Source organism: Lactuca virosa, chromosome 1, assembly GCF_052849685.1.
Source record: "Lactuca virosa cultivar CGN04683 chromosome 1, Lactuca_virosa_CGN04683_v6, whole genome shotgun sequence".
Lineage (NCBI taxonomy): Eukaryota > Viridiplantae > Streptophyta > Magnoliopsida > Asterales > Asteraceae > Lactuca > Lactuca virosa.
This window is the reverse complement of record NC_136426.1, coordinates 80,506,977-80,526,821: the sequence shown is the minus strand read 5'-3', so window position 1 is coordinate 80,526,821 and position 19,845 is coordinate 80,506,977. Positions and strand designations below refer to the sequence as shown.

General features: G+C 37.8%; 1 protein-coding gene across 1 annotated transcript; it reads left to right on the top strand.

Annotated features, from left to right (window-relative positions):
• The first annotated feature begins 15,660 nt into the window (after positions 1-15,660).
• Positions 15,661-16,788, top strand: LOC145115844 (uncharacterized). Its single transcript, XM_079052203.1, has 2 exons — positions 15,661-15,814; positions 15,902-16,788. Exons 1-2 carry the CDS (start codon positions 15,661-15,663, stop codon positions 16,786-16,788), a joined length of 1,041 nt encoding a protein of 346 aa, XP_078908329.1.
• Positions 16,789-19,845: the final 3,057 nt, after the last annotated feature.

The following is a 19,845-nucleotide window of genomic DNA, read 5'->3' as shown; positions in this document are numbered from 1 at the left end:
GAAATGATTTTTCTAAAGTGAATAAGAGTTTCAAAGAGAAAACGAGAAAGAGCAGTGTGTACAATCAGCCAGAGCCCGAACGGTGATTTCCCAAAATACCCTTACTTTGTGTTATGAAATGTTTATGAGATATTATGTATGCTAGAGATAGGCTAGGTATTTCATATTTTAGGACTAGAGTGGCCTGATTTGTGATGCCTTAGCCTAGGATTTGTGGTTATCCGAGTTGTGCTTTCGAGTATATGTTGAGTAAGAGTATGCAGTAGGAATCCCAAATAGAGAGGGATTCGAGTAGGGGAGTAATCTAGGAGAGATGCCTAGATGAGTATTGCGGAGCTTATCGAGAGAATAGTTAGAACCCGTGAGGGGTAGAGTTGCAGAGTTCGGTGATATCTATGAGAATGAGCAGATCAAGTGGAGTTATCACCTAGAGTGAGTTCTATGTATTAGTCGATGCCCGAACGCTGCTTGCTTTGTGCTTTGTGGGACCCTCGATCATGGGAGCCAGCTACTGAGTGAATATGACGATATTCAGGAGGTAGATGGCTGGCATCATTAGGAGTTCTTCAGCAGCTGATGGTGGAGAAGAGTGGGAATCTAGGAAGAGCCTAGGGAGAAACCTTAGTCAGATGAGTACGCTGGCAGGGTAGAGTATTTCGCTGAGGAGCGAGCACGTGGGACGAAATTGGTGAACGAGAAGGTTGACTAGCTACTTAGGAACTCTAGGATGGTCCGTGTGGAAAGTATGGGTAGATGTGGCAGGTAGTGTGGGCCCATACTACCGAAAGCAGAGGACCCATACTCGATACAGGGAGTATTCTGAAGGTTCTAAGTAGCAGATTGAGGAGTGATGTTATGGTTCGAGTACCATACATCGGAGCAGATTGAGGAGTGATGTTATGGTTCGATTACCATACATCGGAGCAGATTGAGGAGTGATGTTATGGTTCGAGTACCTTACATCGGAGCAGATTGAGGAGTGATGTTATGGTTCGATTACCATACATCAGAGCAGATCGAGAGGTGATGTCATGGTTCGAGTACCATGATTGATAACAGATCGAGAGGTGATGCCATGGTTCGAGTACCATGATTGGTAACAGATCGAGAGGTGATGTCATGGATCGAGTACCATGATTGGTGGCAGATCGAGAGGTGATTTCGTGGTTCGAGTACCATGATTTGAGGCGGGTTGAGCAGAGAGGACATGGTTCGAGTACCATGAAATGTGGTGGTCAGTGCTTCTGGCCTTGCCGGTTATACCGCAACGATTATCTAGACCAAGTTCGGATGTGAATGAGTATGGGCCCAGAAGGCCAGGGAGAACGAGTTTTAGTGGAGCATCCCTTGATAGGGAAACCGAGTTAGCTCCAAGGGATTGTTGGTGATATGCCAGTGGAGTCGCAAGACTCAGAGATGAGTAGGGACGGTGCAATATGGAGGGGTACGGTCTGAGCTGGAGAGCTGGCCGATAGTAGATATGTCACTTTCCGTGACCCGAGTGGTGCTATTTCTGTTTTTGTGGGAGACGTAAGGGGTGTTGAGATTTCGGTTTCTGAGTTGGGATGAACCCTGTGGAATCACACTGATGGTGACTTTTCAATCAGAGTATCCGGCAGCGGGTCTGTCGCGATGGAATGGTATAGCTTGAGCAGGCTGACAGTGGAGACTGAAACGGTCAAGGATCAGGATACACCCTATTTTAGTATAATAGGGCAGGTGTTAGCTGCAGTGTTGGGTGATCAAGAGGGGTATATCAGGGCAGTGACTCCTATTGTTCTTGAGAGGTATAAGGAGTGGAAATGTGGTTTCTGCTCTTATGATAAGGGGCATGTTGGAACGGTGGGCAAGGAGTCAAGGATGAGGAGTATGATGGTTCATTATTTCCAGATCCAGGGTTAGTGATAACATTGGACTGTTGGGAGGTCCTAATGAGGGTATAGTGTGAGATCCCGAATGACTAGGGGCAGTCACGATGGTAAGTTCTGAAGGTTGCATATGAGATCCTTGTTGGATATAGTGTCTAAGTCCATAACTTTATTTGGTATGTACTTGACCCGACCCGGCATGGTCCATTTTGGTTGCATGGCATTGCAATACTTGGATAGACTAAATGAGAGAATAAGGCACTTATCATTATTAATATATTATAAGTTCTAATATATTAATAATAGTATTATTGAATTAGTATTGATCAAGTATTAATCTAGTATTAATTTGGTGATCAAAGTGAGACTAATTAAATATATAGGGTTGATTATGACAATCATCAATTCTTTTATGGTGGATTAATGATCCATGGTTTATGGGTTATGGATGTAACCATATGGAGCTCCATGGATAGTCCATGGGAGTTACAAATCCATGGGTCATGGGAAATCAAGAGTCATGACAATTAAGGGCATTCATGTGTAAACCCTAATTGTGACAACACTATAAAAGGAACCCTATGGATAGCAACTAGTGGACATAGTGTTACTAGAGAGGGCATAACCAATTTTGAGTGCTAGAAGTATTCTCTCAAGTTATTCCAAGTCTTGTGGTGTTGTGTGAAGCATTTGAGGCACAACATTTGGGGTGCTAGGCTCACAAAGTCTTGAAGGAATCCAAGCAACAACAAGGTATGTATTTCTACTAGTTTTATGTTTTATGTAATCCCCATGCCATGCTAGTTAGGAAATAACCTTGAAAAAGAAATTTGCATGTATATAGAGAAAACATAGATTCAAGGTTATTAGGGTTGCATGTACACTTAGGAAGTGTTAGAATGCTCAAAAACCCATCAGTGGTATCAGAGCCCAGGTTGTTTTCTGTATACTTGATGCAAAACTGCTTAAAAATCGAAAATTCTGCACTCTGACGACTGGACTCGCCGAGTCCATGGGGAGGACTCGCCGAGTCCATGAACAAATTCATCCTACTCGACGAGTAGAATAATGCACTCGGCGAGTAGGAGCGTGCTGGGCAGTTTTTTCGAGTTTTGTTGCTGGAAATGGATTAAGATCATTATCCCAATCTGTTTTGGACTTGTAAAATCTGTTTTTCAAAATGATAATGATTATGTTAACCCATTTTACATGACTTTTATCAATTTTCAAGTATTGTATATGTTTATATGATTTTCTTGAAATTGTTTGATATGAATATTTGTTCTTATGAGTTTTTTAGAAGATCATAGGAATTTTGTGTAACTTACATGCTTGTTTAATTCATGATCTTAATGCTAATGATGGTGTCCATAACTTGTCCTCAAGTTATGGATAACCAAAAGTCACTTCTTTTAATTATGATTAAAGAACTAAAGAGATTTCATAAAATGAAGAGTCTTCATTTTATGAACCATTAAAACTCATAAGTTACAAATTGAAGAGACTTGGAATAGTTTCAATTCTTACCCTCAAGTTTTGGAATTTGAAAAGCCTTACACTTTAATTCCCAATTGAACTCTTAGAATTTTTTAAAGGTAAAATTCAAGCTTTATGGACTTCATTAAATTAATTAAAGTGTTTAATTAAAAGAGTTAATAATTCCATAAAGACATGGTTTAAGTTTAATTAAATTAAGTATAGTTTAATTAATAGATTAAACCACCAAGTATTTTAAATGTTTAAAATACACCCTTATACTATTATTATAATTTTAATTATATAGATATGTATAAGAATATGTCATTCTTACCGTTAGTAGGCCTCATTCACGAAGCCGGTCTATAAGGGGGTATAAGGTTGTTGCCTATAAAATGGTGACTTAATGGGTGTCCACTCTCACCCACCGCTTCCTTGATCGGTGGAGGGTCGTTAGCCGAACGGGTAGGATACGACTTTAAATACTCGTTAAAAGTATAATGAATTATAAAGTAACTATACATTATAAATTCTCAATCTTAGTTACTTTAGGAAAATGTGAAATTGGTGCTAGCCCATAAAATTACACTTTGTACCTTACCAAGTCGTTAGTGGAGCGTGTGTGGTTAACCGGCACACTAACATGGACTAGTAAGAGTGGCAAAGGGTAACTTGACTTTATTATAGATCGGTGGAGCGTGTGTGGTTAACCGGCACATCGATTAGGTAATATTGTTGAGGGTACCAAGTCAATTTGTATGGTTATTCACACCTTGTTTGTGATCTTCGGCATCCCAGTCACAAACTTGAGAGGGCACAATCGAGATTCAAACATGCCATTGAAAGTTCAATGTATCTCAAAAGATCTAGGAGTTTCAAATCCAATTAAAAACTTAATTATATTTCGTTTTTATGGTAGGAAATTGGTAAATCGTCATTTACCTACCTTCAACTATTTTATAATTTGGATTACGGCATCCCTCTTCCAGTTATAAATAGGTTGTTGGGTCCTAGCCTTAATATTTCATATTGGGTGTTATATTAAGGACTTTAAATCAACTAACTTGAATTTCTACCATTATAGATGTCTAGTTTAGACAGCTATGGTCTTCCCAAATCTTTAGGAACAAGCTTCCTAATGAAGATGATATCCCAAATGGCAACCAAGGTGAAAGATCAATCCCTTTGTTGTGCATTAGTGGGACTGGAAATCATACTTCACTTCCTCCACCTCCTCCAATAAATCTCCTTATCCCACAAGTTTCAAGACATGATAAGTTCTAAGTCACTCAATCCCTATTGGCAAACAAAGTCTATATGTGCTTAGGTCTTGGAGATTAAGTCACATATTGACAAGCCGGGAGAGTAGGGTGTCGAAGTCTCAAGGTAGCTGGCTGTTGACTTGGTCACTCCCTGATAACAAATCACGACATGACCCTTAATGATCTTACCTATTTGCTTGATGATGCTGAATCAGCAATGATTTGGAGCATTGGTAAAGCAAAATTTGATTGGAAGATCAACTTCCCAAACTTCCATGGACATTGACAATGGTAACATTGGAAGTCCAGAAAAACTTTCTCTTCCCAATTGAAAGGGATTGGCCATAGTCAACTCGGTTGACCAAATGGTAAAGAGAAAGGCTAAGTTTGTGATAGTCCCGTGTACCGTTTCCAAAGAGTCCATATGTTTCTGTTGCCAAAGGAAGGGCATTGGTTGCGAAGCTGCCAAATTTACCTAAAAGTCCATAAGGATAGTAAAGTCAAATGTTTGACTCCACTTCAGGTAAAGTCCATTGTCTAACTATATTAAGTTTCTATTCTGAGATTCTTATTGCATGATGTGACTGGGTCACATGTTGATGTTTTAAGAATCAAAGAAAAGTGAAGAAACTTAAAGGAAGTATATGCTGATTCTGATCGCGAAGAGGGATTTTGATCGCATGGTTCGGTGATCAGAATTTTGAGCTATTACTTAAGAGTTGAGACATATTGCTTAGGAATAGATAACAACAAGGTTTTCATATGAGTTGTAAGGATAGGTTTTCCGCAAAGTTTTAAAATAAAGAAAAGTTTTGATTTTATTTTAAGTATCCTTACAATGGCATTTGTGAAAAAAAATTGTTGATTATATGTTTCCATTAATAGCAATATTTGAAAATGGATTTGATTCTTTCATTTGTGGTAGTATCATAATTTACCAAATAAGGAAAGATTCTCATCGCCCAAGTTTCAGTTAGATAGAAACTTGGAATCATGCAACTTGTATTGTATGATGAATGAGAAGTTTTCGTCTTTGGAAAATTAAGACTAATTCCTTGTTCACATGTACATGTGAGTCAAGTGAAGGACTAAAAGATTGGGTACACTTGGTTGTGTGCTGGTCAGGTCCACCACAAAGGTAGATAATATTATCCGTTAAGATTTACTAAAGTTTAGTAAATATGGTTATGCTTACGAGTTTAAGTGTAATTCTGAAACATTGGAAAAGTTTCAATGTATGGCAGAATGAATAAGAAGAATCAAATAAGGCAGAAAGATAAAATTTTCTCCAATCTGAAGAGATGGGAGAGTACTTGTGTATTTTGTTTTATGATTATCTTAGTGATTATGGAACCATATCACAATTGATCCTCTAAGGACACCTTAGTGTGTTTGTTGCCTGAGGAGAGGAATCGTGAATTGTTGAAATGGTTAAATCAAAAGATAATTCATACTTCGTGCCAAAAACAAATCCTGGAGTTATACTCCAAGATTGTAACTTGAGTGACATAGTCTTTAGAAAGTTCATAACACTTGTCAAATGTAGAGTAAGATGTTTCCTATTCTTGTACATTTGAGATTGGTAAGTTGTGATGTTTTGGATAAAACAAAGACCAACTAAGACCAATAGTGAGAAGTGTTTAACTTGATAAGAATCCGCACTAGATCTTGAATATTTGTTTTGTCAAGGAATGGTTCTTGACAAAGAGAAGTCTTATATGTCAAGAGGATAGTGGGAGTCTAAATGATTCTGAAATAGTTTCAAGAACTAAATCAAGAGTTTTGTTAATCACTAGCCCACGGCTTGAGGTTTGTAACCTATCGTGTTGACATATTCTTGTTTCTGTGTCTGTTCCAGTTGAAAGTTGATTATGCTTGTGAGTTCTATGAGTTCTCAATTGTTTGTATAACAACCCGGAAGCAATGGTGGGCATTGTGCTACCAGGTGGCAAGAAATTAAGATTGCACAAGTTCAGTCCATATGAATTTGGAAATGTCACTAACCTAGTCCTGTGATTATGGTTATGAAAAATTCACATGGATAGGAACACATACAGCATAAAATCTAAGTGTCATAAGGTTTCTCTTCGATTCATGAAAATGATGGTGAGGAAACGCTTCCACTAAGAAGATTTTAAGTAGATAGCGGTTGTGATATTTGCATTCTCATATAGTTAGTGGAGCGTATGTGGTTAACCGGCACACTAACTAGTGAGAATTGCAAAAGGTCTAGACAAACATGTGAGCTATCTAAGGAAAGGTGTATGTTTTTGATAAAGTCTTATCAAAGCAATCTACTATCAGAAATATGAACTTTGGTAAGAAAGTCAATAAAGTATTGATTTCTAGAAGTCCAGTTGATTTCTGAGTACATGTCAAAGCTAGTGGGAGCATAAAGTGTTATGCTGGTAATCATTATGCTAGTGGGAGCATGACGATTATGTTAAATATTGCAGGTTAGCAATGTTAATTATAGAAAACAAAAGTTTCAATTCGCCTTGAAAAAGTTGTTTTGCTATAATTAAGGGAGAGGATTTTATACTTCACTCCAATTCTACAAGCTTAGATTGAGAATTTAATCTACTTTAGTCAAGAATATATATGAATGTTATGTTGGAATGGTTTAACATAAGGAAATTCTATATATGTTGCGTTCTCAAAATTCGATTATGACTACGGTATCCCTCTTCATAGTTCGAATTATGAAAACATGGCAAATAAAAAATTTTATAGCATAAATCATGTCCCATATGCTTTGGGTATAGGTTTGATTACATGTGCTATAATATTCATCCATTCTAAATTTTCCAAATGCCTAGGGCATTAAGATGGAAAAAAGGAATAGAACTGAAAATGACTAAAATGATTAAGCAAAGTTGTCGAGGACAATCTGAGGTTTACCAAAGATTGGTTGCTCATGGACAATTAGAAGTATAGAGTAAGGACCATATTGACATATTTTGAAAAGAGGCAACTCTTGTTCAGAAGTGATGGTCAAAATGGTAATATGGAATTGTCTCCATAGGTGGAAGTTATTCTTTGAATCTGTGTAAGATTAAAGAACTTAATGCTAAGAAGGATGTTCAAAGGAATGTACTTTGAATTTGAGACTTCATTTCCATGGAATTGTTTTCCATTGGAATACTTTGTAATTTCTGTTGCCAAGTCTTTGTGACTTCTGTGCATAGTCATTACAAGGGGATCATTGCATATAAGTTTAGAATCTAACAGATTACAGTAGATGGCAAGAGTTTGGTATTCTTTCATTTACAACGAGGATTGGAATTGTGAAATTAGCATCATTGGAATATTGTCAATTGATCTATTTCACAAAGAGAGGACCATATGTAAACATAGTATGCATACTTGGAGTATGGCATAATTGTTGTTTGGAAAAACATAGTGTACATGCTTGGAGCATGGGACAACTAATGTTTTAATTCAAGCATAAAGTTGATTAATCGAAACATAAATAATGAGTAATCAATATGGTGCTTAAATAAAAGGTGTTTTTATTTACACTCAAAGTGTTGGGGCCATATAAGATTAGTATTATTCTTATGTTTCACTTTCCATGTTTTGACTTCCAGAATAATTATGTTATGGTATATATCATATTATTCAAACCATCCACAGTCAGTCATATGTTGGAAGTAGATATGAATCAAGACTGTCATGAATTTGGCTTGTATGATTTGTCTAAAGTGCTTTAGACAATGCAATGGTTGCTACAACATTCATGAGTACACATAAGGGCTGAGTATTGGATTCAACCCACGCTCACTTGCATCACTTCATGGAATTTATCTCGAGTGATCGTGAGACGGTAATATCATATAAATCTTCAAACCTAGAGATATGAGTTGTTGACTATGAGTTGGTTATTCATTGATTGTACGAAAACGCATTGGTAACTCGATGTTATAAAACGTGCCTTTGTGAATAATTCAACAAGTAGTTAGTACAAGCATATCAGTCGAAGTTTATCTGTTCCTTCTAGAAATAGAAGCGATATCTGGGCCCCTCGATGATTTGGTTTTGACTTATGTACCGGGCCCGGTCAGAACCTAATTGATGTGTTCAATTTAGTTCTATGTCGAAACAAATCAGAGATCGAGAAACAAATGCTGGACAATAAGTAAGACCATGTTCCATGTGTTTGTCCGGCTGATATCATGAGAATAGAGGATTATATGATCACTTATCTTAAATGGCGTATCATCATCATCTCAGTTCCGAGAGACTTTGAAAGAGCTACGATTGCTAGTCGGATTTTGAAGTCATATTTGCAAATATAGTTATTAGACTTATCCAAGTGGGAGACTGTTGGATATAGTGTCTAAGTCCATAACTTTATTTGGTATGTACTTGACCCGACCCGGCATGGTCCATTTGGGTTGCATGGCATTGCAATACTTGGATAGACTAAATGAGAGAATAAGGCACTTATCATTATTAATATATTATAAGTTCTAATATATTAATAATAGTATTATTTAATTAGTATTGATCAAGTATTAATCTAGTATTAATTTGGTGATCAAAGTGAGACTAATTAAATATATAGGGTTGATTATGACAATCATCAATTCTTTTATGGTGGATTAATGATCCATGGTTTATGGGTTATGGATGTAACCATATGGAGCTCCATGAATAGTCCATGGGAGTTACAAATCCATGGGTCATGGGAAATCAAGAGTCATGACAATTAAGGGCATTCATGTGTAAACCCTAATTGTGACAACACTATAAAAGGAACCCTATGGATAGCAACTAGTGGACATAGTGTTACTAGAGAGGGCATAACCAATTTTGAGTGCTAGAAGTATTCTCTCAAGTTATTCCAAGTCTTGTGGTGTTGTGTGAAGCATTTGAGGCACAACATTTGGGGTGCTAGGCTCACAAAGTCTTGAAGGAATCCAAGCAACAACAAGGTATGTATTTCTACTAGTTTTATGTTTTATGTAATCCCCATGCCATGCTAGTTAGGAAATAACTTTGAAAAAGAAATTTGCATGTATATAGAGAAAACATAGATTCAAGGTTATTAGGGTTGCATGTACACTTAGGAAGTGTTAGAATGCTCAAAACCCATCAATCCTGGTATTTGGAGTTGGTTAATCCTTGTCAGAGAGATCATCAAGCATTGCGTAGCACCTTGCAGAATTAGGTGCAATGTTACTGGTGGAGACAGTCTGTGGGATAGAGTGTTGGTGCACTAATTGTTGATGGTTCGAACCCTAAGCGGGGAAGAACCGAGTATCTTATTCGAGAAATCTGCACCTGCTGTTAGAGTTACCGAGGTGCGGCCAGCGAATGTCGAGGCACCGAAGGCTCGCGGGAGAGCCTTCCAGTTGACAGCGGAGGAGGTCCGCGCATCGCCCGATCTTGGAAATGGTACTTTTCTGTGGGTTATGTACCTGCTTTAGTGATATTTAACTCGGGATCGAGTCGATCATTTGTGTCAATAGCATTTGGTCGACACATCAGTAGCCGACGATAGGCGTTGAGTCGACCTCTACGAGTTTCCATAGCTGACGAGCGAGCGGAGTATGCTACGGAGGTGATTCGGGGATGTATGCTCGAGATCTTCGGTGTTGAGTTCCCGATAGATCTGGTCCTGATAGCGATGGTGGACGTATGGGTTATGAGGGGCATGGATTGGTTGAGCCGATTAGGGGCTGTCATAGACTGCGAGCGACAGTGGGTGACGATACGAGACACCAGTGGGGGAGTACTTACGGAGTACGTCGAGGGTACCCGATGTGGATCGGCATTTTGTTCAGCCGACAGAGCGAGACAGAGATTACAGCAAGGCTGCAGTGGGTATGTGACCTATGTGATGGACACACAAGAGGCCGCTGGGAGGCCAAATTTGATGGATGACGTTCCGATAGTGCGTGAGTTCCCAGATGTTTTCCCGAGGAGTTGTCGGGTGTGCCTTCCGAGAGGCAAGTAGAGTTTCGCATCGAGTTGGTTCCAGGGGCAGCGCCTATCGCCAAGGCGCCTTATCGCCTTGCGCCGCCAGAGACGTAGTAGTTATCCTCGCAGCTTCAGGAGCTGCTGGGGAAGGGTGTTGCGATGCTACGGGGAGCCGTAGTACTCACCAGTCAGAGAGAGAGTGTTGTGATACTACGGGAAGCCGTAGTACTTAGAGGTTGTTGTGATGCTACGGGGAGCCGTAGTACTCACCAGTCAGAGAGAGAGTGTTGTGATACTACGGGAAGTCGTAGTACTCAGAGGTTGTTGTGATGCTACGGGGAGCCGTAGTACTCACCAGTCAGAGAGAGGGTGTTGTGATGCTACGGGGAGCCGTAGTACTCACCAGTCAGAGAGAGGGTGTCGTGATGCTACGGGGAGCCGTAGTACTCACCAGTCAGAGAGAGGGTGTCGTGATGCTACGGGGAGCCGTAGTACTCACCAGTCAGAGAGAGGGTGTCGTGATGCTACGGGGAGCCGTAGTACTCACTAGTCAGAACAGGGCATTGTGATACTACGGGGAGCTGTAGTACTCACTAGTCAGTGGGAGGTTGTGGTGATGTTATGGGGAGCCGTAATACGCACTAGTTAGCGAGGAGTTGTTATGAGGAAGCCTTCTTGATCAGAGTATGACACCGGAGGGTTTTAGGCTTCAAAAGCCCTACGCATGAGTTTTGGGAGCCTGGTGGTTGGACCAGGGGTGAGACCGGGGTCTCCTCAATGATTGGGAATCATTATATCCTGAGTAAGTGTGGACATCCAATCCGAAGGGATTGGATAAGTGAAGTACGCATGGGTTGCGGGTCACAAGCTATAAGTTGAATGGGTTATTGGAACGAGCGATTCCAACTACGGGTCGGACCAAACTCGTGAGTTGAGTTGAGTCCTGGTGGTGTGTTGAATAGACCGGACCGAAGGGTCCAACGATATAGACCGGACCGAAGGGTCCAACGATGAGCATTAGATGATAGAGGTTGGGGTTGAGTCGATCTCCAGCTGGGACACGTATTTACCCTTGGCTGAGTTTTCCTATAACAACAACCATCATTCGAGCATTGGTATGCCACCCTTTGAGCTGTTGTATGGGAGCAGGTGTCGGACTCCCGTTTGCTGGGGAAAGGTAGGACAGCGTGTGATGGGTAGCACTGAGATACTGCTGCAGACGATAGAGCAGATATAGCAGGTTAAACAGAGACTACTGACGGCTCAGAGTCGTCAGAAGAGTTATGCGGATCGACGACGATCCGAGCTGGAGTTCCAGGTGGGGGACTTCGTATTCCTGAAAGTATCTCCTTGGAAAGGAGTGATCCGATTCAGGAAGAGGGGCAAGCTGGGGCCCCGGTACATCGGTCCGTTCAGGGTGACCGCGAGAGTGGGCAAGGTAGCTTATCGGTTAGAGGTACCTGCGGAGTTGAGCCAGATTCATGATACCTTCCACGTGTCTCAGTTGAGGAAGTGTATCGCTGATGAGACGGCAGTGGTTCCATTAGAGGACATTCAGGTGGATGCGAGCCTGAACTATGTTGAGAGGCCGATCGCGATTCGGGATAGAAGGATTAAGACTTTGAGAAACAAGGAAGTGCCATTGGTTCAGGTCCAGTGGCAACATCGGAAAGGTTCCGAGATGACCTGGGAGCCGGAGTTAGAGATGCGTGAGGAGCATCCGGAGTTGTTTGTGGAGTGAGACTTCGAGGGCGAAGTCTGATTCTAGTGGGGGAGAATTGTAACATCCGAATTCCTAGGTATCTTAATTTATGTATTTATATTGAGTTTTGGAGAGGGACTCGGCGAGTAGGCGCTTAGACTCGTCGAGTAGAGCCGCGCATTGTTGGACTGGATTAATGACTGGACTCGGCGAGTCCATACGTGGACTCGGCGAGTCCACGCTGTTTAATGAAACCCTAATTTCTCGGGTTTGGGACCTATTTAAAGGCCCTTATGGCCGTCATTTGAGGTCACCAGTCCATAGAGAGAAACCCTAGAGTGCTGGAGCGTTTTGAGAGAGAAAGGAAGCCATTCTTGACCATTGAAGTGTTGTTTAGCAAGAAGAAGGAGGTCCTAGCCAAGAGAAAGCAAAGGAGGTTGCTATTCTGAGGATTTGAAGCTAAGATCATTGCATTTGAGGTATTACTTCGACCCTTCTTTTGTTTTATGACGAATATGTGGATTTAGGGTTTCTTGAGCCCTTTTCTAGATTGATTTGATGTCCAAATAGCCCTTTCTAGTGATAAGGCTTTGGATCTGGATCCATAGAGGTCCAGAGAGCCTTGTTCATCAAGCTTTATGAAGAACAATAGAGGTCATGGCCTTGGGTTAAGGTATTTGGGGCTAAATCATCATATATGGTCATATAGATGTTGCATGTGCATCAAGATCGAGACTTTACGTGATTATAGTAGTTGGAAAGGCCAGATCTATGGATTAGAGGAACAGATCTGACCTCAGAAGGTCGTTTGAGTGTGAGCATGGAATGTACTCGCCGAGTCCATGAGAGGACTCGACGAGTTGAGTCGGGTTGCCCCGCGACTCGCGATCTGTGACGACCCGTGGAGTATAGGGTTGACTCAGTGAGTCAATAGAGGACCAGGGACAAAGAGGGCAGGCGTGTACTCGCCGAGTCACCTTAGTGCACTCGGCGAGTAGGGTCAACTGTGACCGTTGACTTTCGTTGACTTTTAGGGTTTCGGTCAACAGTTGGACTTTTGAGTCAAGGAGGGGTAAAATGGTCTTTTACCCTTCCGAGGGATCATAGAAGGGGGTTTAATCTAGCCTTTGAGAGCCATTACTTATTGAGGATATTTTGTATGTGATTAGACGGGGGCTAGATCAGTAGACTCGTGTGCGAGATCATCAACCCGAGGTGAGTCTTCTCACTATACTTTACCTTGAGTAGGTAATTAGAGTTATGTGACAGAGTTGTTGTATGATATTTATGTGATGTGGTGCACTGCATTATTTCTATGTGATTTATGCCGTGTATATATCAGAGTATATCAGAGTTGGAACCGAAAGATTCACAGAGCTAGGACCAGAGGGTCCACAGAGTTAGGACCGGAGGGTCCGCAGAGTTATAGCCTCGAGTGGCTAATATGTGTTAGAGTGGTATTTTGGGGAACTCACTAAGCTTCATGCTTACAGTGTTATGTGATATGTGTTGCAGGTTTTTCTCAGGATCACAGGACGGCACCGACTCGATTGTACACACCAGAGAAAGAGTTATGTTTTGAGGATCCTGGAGTATTATTTAATTGAATATGGAGTTATGTTTGTAACTTAAAGAGCAAATGAGATTTTAATAAAAGGTGTTATGAGAATTTATATGAGTTTAAATGAAATTTTTAGTTTGAAAAATCTCGGTGTTACAATACCTCCTCAATACATACCTAAATTATTTACATTTCCAACAAATTCAGATATTTTTTTTATTGATTGTGATCAAAATCCTGAAGCAAAAATTCAAGAATGGAGTAATAAAATGGGAGTACAAATTCAATTAACTAAAGAATTAAGAAATTTACACCCAACACATTTTCTTAATTATATCATTCATAAAACACAAGGTAACGCATATCGTTTTCTCTCATCTCTCATTGAAACCGAAACAATGATGATAGCTACTACTGATGTTATGGAAACATTTAAAAATATATTAAGTCGTCTTATTCAGGAATTCATAGGAAAACAAATTGAAGATAAAGTATCACAAGAAGCTTTTCAATTAGAATCATTATGGCATTTAACTAATCTACGAATTTGTAATATGTGTTATCTAGATCCGTTTATATGCGAATATTCTGAACATTATTATAATTTAGATCCCACTAGAAAAAAGGTAGCATTAGATATGTTTTTATCAAAAATTACCATCATTAGTAAGCCAAAGTGTAATAAAAGATTTTCAAGAAGCTTTACAACAAAATAAAATTGCAGACACTCTAGGAGTACGAATAAGTATATTAAAAGCATGGATGCAAAAGAAATGCTTAGAACAAAAAACAACACAAGACGCAAAAATTGATTTATGTTGTGACATCCTTTCTAATAAAGTTAATCAATGTGGTTGTAAAGATAATAAAAGACAAAAAAAGAAAATTTGGAAAAAACAAACTTATAAACCTAAATATAAAGAATATTATAAACAAGGAGAGAGAAAATATTTTCGAAATAGAAAACAATATAAACAAAAATATCAATCTAAAACAAATTATTGTCCATCGAATAAAAAAGATTGTAAATGTTGGATATGTCAAGAGGACGGACACAAAGCTTACGAATTCCCAAAAAAGACTAAAAAAGAAAAAGAAACAAACCTATTAAAAATTGCATATGACCTTGGATATGAACCTATAGAAGATTCAGATATAGATTCAGACATAGATATTTATGCATATACAACTGATTCTGATTCAGATGCAGATACATGATCTTATGGAAAAAGTATTATTGGGATTAGAACTTGAGGGAAACCTCATATCTAACCCATCCGAAATATACATTGTTAAAGCATACAATGGTATGAAAATACCATCCGAAGTATACAGTGATATGAAAATATCACCAAAAGCATACAGTGATATGAAAATATCACCAAAAGCATACAGTGATATGAATATATCACCAAAAGCATACAGTGATATGAATATATCACCAAAAGCATACAATAATAAAGTATACAGTGATATGAATATATCACCAAAAGCATACATTGATATGAAAATTTTCATATCATCATTTAAAATATTAAAAGCAAACAAATATGAGCAATCATTCAGGTACCCAAAAGGCGCAAGTATTCAGACAGTAGACATATTGACATGGAAGCAATCATGAAGCAAATACAACACCAGCTCAAATAGAAGCAGGAGCAAAAAGCATCATTAATTAGACAACTTGAAGCAGTCGATCGTGAAGAAGAACAACTACAACAGACACTACAAATTCTATCATCTTATTCAGTATCTAAAGAAGAGGCAGCTAGCAGCTCAACAACAAAGCAACCAAAAGAAGACATTCAAGAAATATCATCCGATGATAGTCAGTCACAAAAAACACGTAAAACAAAAAAATAACCTATGACACCAAACCAAGAAGAATATCTACCACTTCAAGCCGATCATAAAAACATAAAGAAATGGTATGTGATTTTCAACGGAGAAAACAAAGGAATCTATGACGATTGGGGAATTGCCAATTCATACATTCTTGGAAAAAATATCATTCACAAAAGTTACAAAACAAAAAATGAAGCAGAAGCCGCATACAACGAAGCATACAAAGCAGTCATAAAAGATAACGTCGAATGTTCAAAAACAGTTCTCCTTACACCACAAAAACCTATATCCAGCTTTACCCCACAAAAACCTGTATCCATCCCAAAGTCTCTTAACCAACTAAACGCAAAAATTGCCCTTGAAGCCATTCCATCAACCAAAGAAAAAGAAGCCATGAAAAAACCAACTACTCAAAAATTTGCTAAACTATGGGATAGTCTCATTCAATACACCGAAGTCCATTCTCTGATGGGCTTTTATCCAGTAGCCAGGCGTCCAGGCCCCGAAGCAGTTTTTCTAGCTGATTTATCAGATCCTATGACTTTTTGGGATTATTTTATCCATGGATTTATTGACACCATTTATTTAGAAGGCACCAATCTCCACCGCATCAGTGAATTTCCATCCGCTGTACAAACCATAATCAGAAACTATAAAACACGATTTGCGAAACAAGAACGAGGATTATTTATCAAGATGCACTCAAGCTATCCAATTTTTGATGAAGATTCTCAATTACTTATTCCAAGCATCACCTTTGCAAATATGGGAATAAGCAATGGCTCGAAACCAACAAAAGATGATCTACCTCATGAAACACCAACACAAGATCATCTAATTTTTGCACTAGCCAGTGTATATCTTGCATCATCTCGCATAGGCAACGGAAGAGATCAAAAATCAAGAGTCAGAGTAAATTATGCCAGTAAAACTTTCGTTATATATTCTCTAACAGACAGTGAAATCACTCCAGAAGCATTAAAAACAATTGAAACTTTCGAACAACCGTTCGAAAAACTTTATCATCATCTAGCTGAATTACCTAATGATCTCAAGAAACAACTTTGTAAACACATCATGCATGCACCACGACATAATTGTAGTCACTGTAAAGAAAATATCGAAGAAACACCTTTCATGGAAGACTAACGTCAGCCATGACCAAAGCACACATCGTTCAGAAATATCTGTCCTTTCGGTGGCGGGAGGAATGACGCAAGCAATGACGTAAAAAGTCATTATTATTGAAGACACTTGTCCTTTCAATGTGGAATGGATTATATTAATGTAAATATTGTTTCGGTAGAATTATTTGTATTTGTTGTTGTATAATTATTGTTTGCATGAGTCATAAAGTTAGTGTCGGTTAGAAATGAAATAAAGTGTGTAATCTTCAATAGTCTAGGGGGCTATAATGTAAATATATATGTCGTATTGCAATCAAACGATTGCAACTCAATTATGTAACCGGCTCTCTTGAGCCTATAAATAGGGCCTTCACCCCATATGAAATAAACAAGTTAAGTTTAAGTGTTTAAGACTTGAGTTGATCTCAAAGTTCTTCCTCTGTTGAAATAGTCGTTCTATTTCTGAATAGCAGAGCCCTATCCAAACATACCCAAGATTATTCATATAATCATTCATATAATCTAAACAATCCATCGTCAATCCATCCGACACATCATTCAGGTATAATCCGGGGGGGGGGGGGGGGGGAGGTTGTGCCAATAATGGCTAGAAGTTGACACCATAAAAGAGAATAAAGCAATATATATATATATATATATATATATATATATATATATATATATATATATATATATATATATATATATATATATATATAGAGAGAGAGAGAGAGAGAGAGAGAGAGAGAGCGAGAGAGAGAGAGAGAGAGCGCTAGGTTCATATGTTTAAACTAATTATTGTGTTATTGTATGCATAAATATGGACTAATCATTTTAAAAACGTAGATAGGGGTAAAATTGTAATCTTAGCTTTTAATTAATTTTAGTAATTAATTATTCAAATCATAAACCCTTTAATTTAGGCAAAATCGTTTATATTTACCCTTTAAAACCCTAGACAAAAACATCGACCTTTTACAATCAATCAAAGATCAGATGAAAGGTGAAGAAAGGTCAAGCTCCAAAGTTGCAGAGATCATTGGCAGCTCCGGTATCGATTCAATCCAACAAGAATCTGAAGACTTATCTGTGATCCGCAATCAGCATCTTCAAATCGAAGCCTAACAATCCAATTTATTAGATCTCCTCGAGGTAATTTCAATTTCATTCGATTTGGCAAAGTCAACCGGAAGAATCTCAAATCCCAAACCTACCCTCTGTTGCAGGTTACCAGGTGTAGATCTTCAGCTATCGGCTGCTTCTCTATCGGTTCCGGCATAGTGTGTCAACGAGAAGTTTATCCCCCCCTTTTTTTTCTTTCTGGAAACTTTTGTAAATCTTAAAGAAATTAGAACTTCATTGGTTGTTGGGTATTTTCATAACATTCACTTTTACCTGCTCATATAAATGGGAAAGAAGTCCGGAGGTTGGCTCACACTCTTGAAAGATCACACAAAGCTCCACAGATCGCATGTAAACCTATCTTTGATTTTAAATTTCACATTAGACCATTTCAGTTTCTCAATAAATGCGCTTAATTTTTATAAGAGATTGAAACAATAAAACTATGAAGAACCCATCAGCCATCAGTTTCGCCCACCAGGTGTTTGTGTTAATTCCTCATCGACATCACCTACTTTCATTGTTGGTTGATGAGGTTTTTCGTGGCTTTTCTCCCCCGCCCCTTTCTCATAATCCATCTGTTATGGGTATGTCCTCATTTTCAAAGTGATTTGATTCCACAAAGACTAACATTGCTTAATTCACAGAAATCGAAGGACTGGAACATGGATAGCAGCAGTGTCACGTCAACCAACATCAAACAAAATCATGATTTCTCTAATGGCTTGCATTCATGGTACACGTCAACTAACATCATACAAAATCACCTTTAATATATACTGATTTGTAGCCTACTATTGAATCATAGAAGCAAGGTAGCTTACATACTTGCAATTCATGTTATTTTCATTGCAATTCATGTTATTTTCACTTCAGGTCTGTTAGAATTTGCAAATTAACAATCTTTTGGTGAAATTTGTCATAGAGCTTATTATGATGCATGACAGGTGTTTGTGGAAGTTCATGAAAAATAATCTGACGATACCATGTGGTATTCATTCTATCAGATTTACTAAAATTTTGTGTTATTTATTTGCCATGCAAAAGCATTCTCAGAGAATATTATTATTACATGATTTGATTCATGGCAGTTATTTTGGTAAAATTTCTAATTTCATTAATGATCAAGGGCTTGAAGATTAGATGATGGCTGAACAATTCTTACTGGTCTTCACAAAGGAAAGAGCTATTCTTCTGATAGAATAATCTACAATAGAATGATAGAAGTATATGTAATAATATATTCTGCTAGAATATTATAATATACATGGTTTTGTTTGTTATTAGTGAGTATTTCATTGTCATAAACTATTATATAACGTTTTTACATTTTTAAGAATGTAATGAAAAATTTGAAGTTCTATCCAAAAATTTGTTATTAGTCGGTGTTGGCATTCTAATAGAATATCATTCTAATAGAAATATATATCCTGAAATTCCTAGAGAATATGATTCTAACATAATGACATTCTAACAGAATAAAATCGTGTTTAATTATAAAAATTACGTTATAATTAAAATTAAAGTAATTAAAAAAAATTAGAATTTTAAAATCAAGAGAGTTAATAATCCCAAAAAATATGGAATTTTCTTTTTTAAATTTATCTCAATTTTCTAAAATACCCTTAGAATGAAATTAGATGATATTTTTCAATTATCTTTAATTTAATAATATGTATTAATCACTTTCTTAAAATAAGTAAAATGATTGGTCCATATTTATGCATACAATAACACAATAATTAGTTTAAATAGAATAACCTAAGCCTATATATATATATATATATATATATATATATATATATATATATATATATATATATATATATATATATATATATATATATATATATATATATATATATACCACAAAAACATTTAACTTTGTAAGTTTTAATCGGTTTTATCTAAGTCGTATTTTAGATTTATTAATACTTCAAAGAAAAAAATCAATTTT

What these genes read in the sequence shown, in the direction of transcription:
- LOC145115844 (XM_079052203.1), top strand. Translation starts at nt 15,661, where the DNA reads ATGACACCAAACCAAGAAGAATATCTACCACTTCAAGCCGATCATAAA. An exon ending in AAAAAATATCATTCACAAAA is followed by an intron (nt 15,815 to 15,901) that starts GTTACAAAACAA and finishes GTTCAAAAACAG; the next exon opens with TTCTCCTTACACCACAAAAA.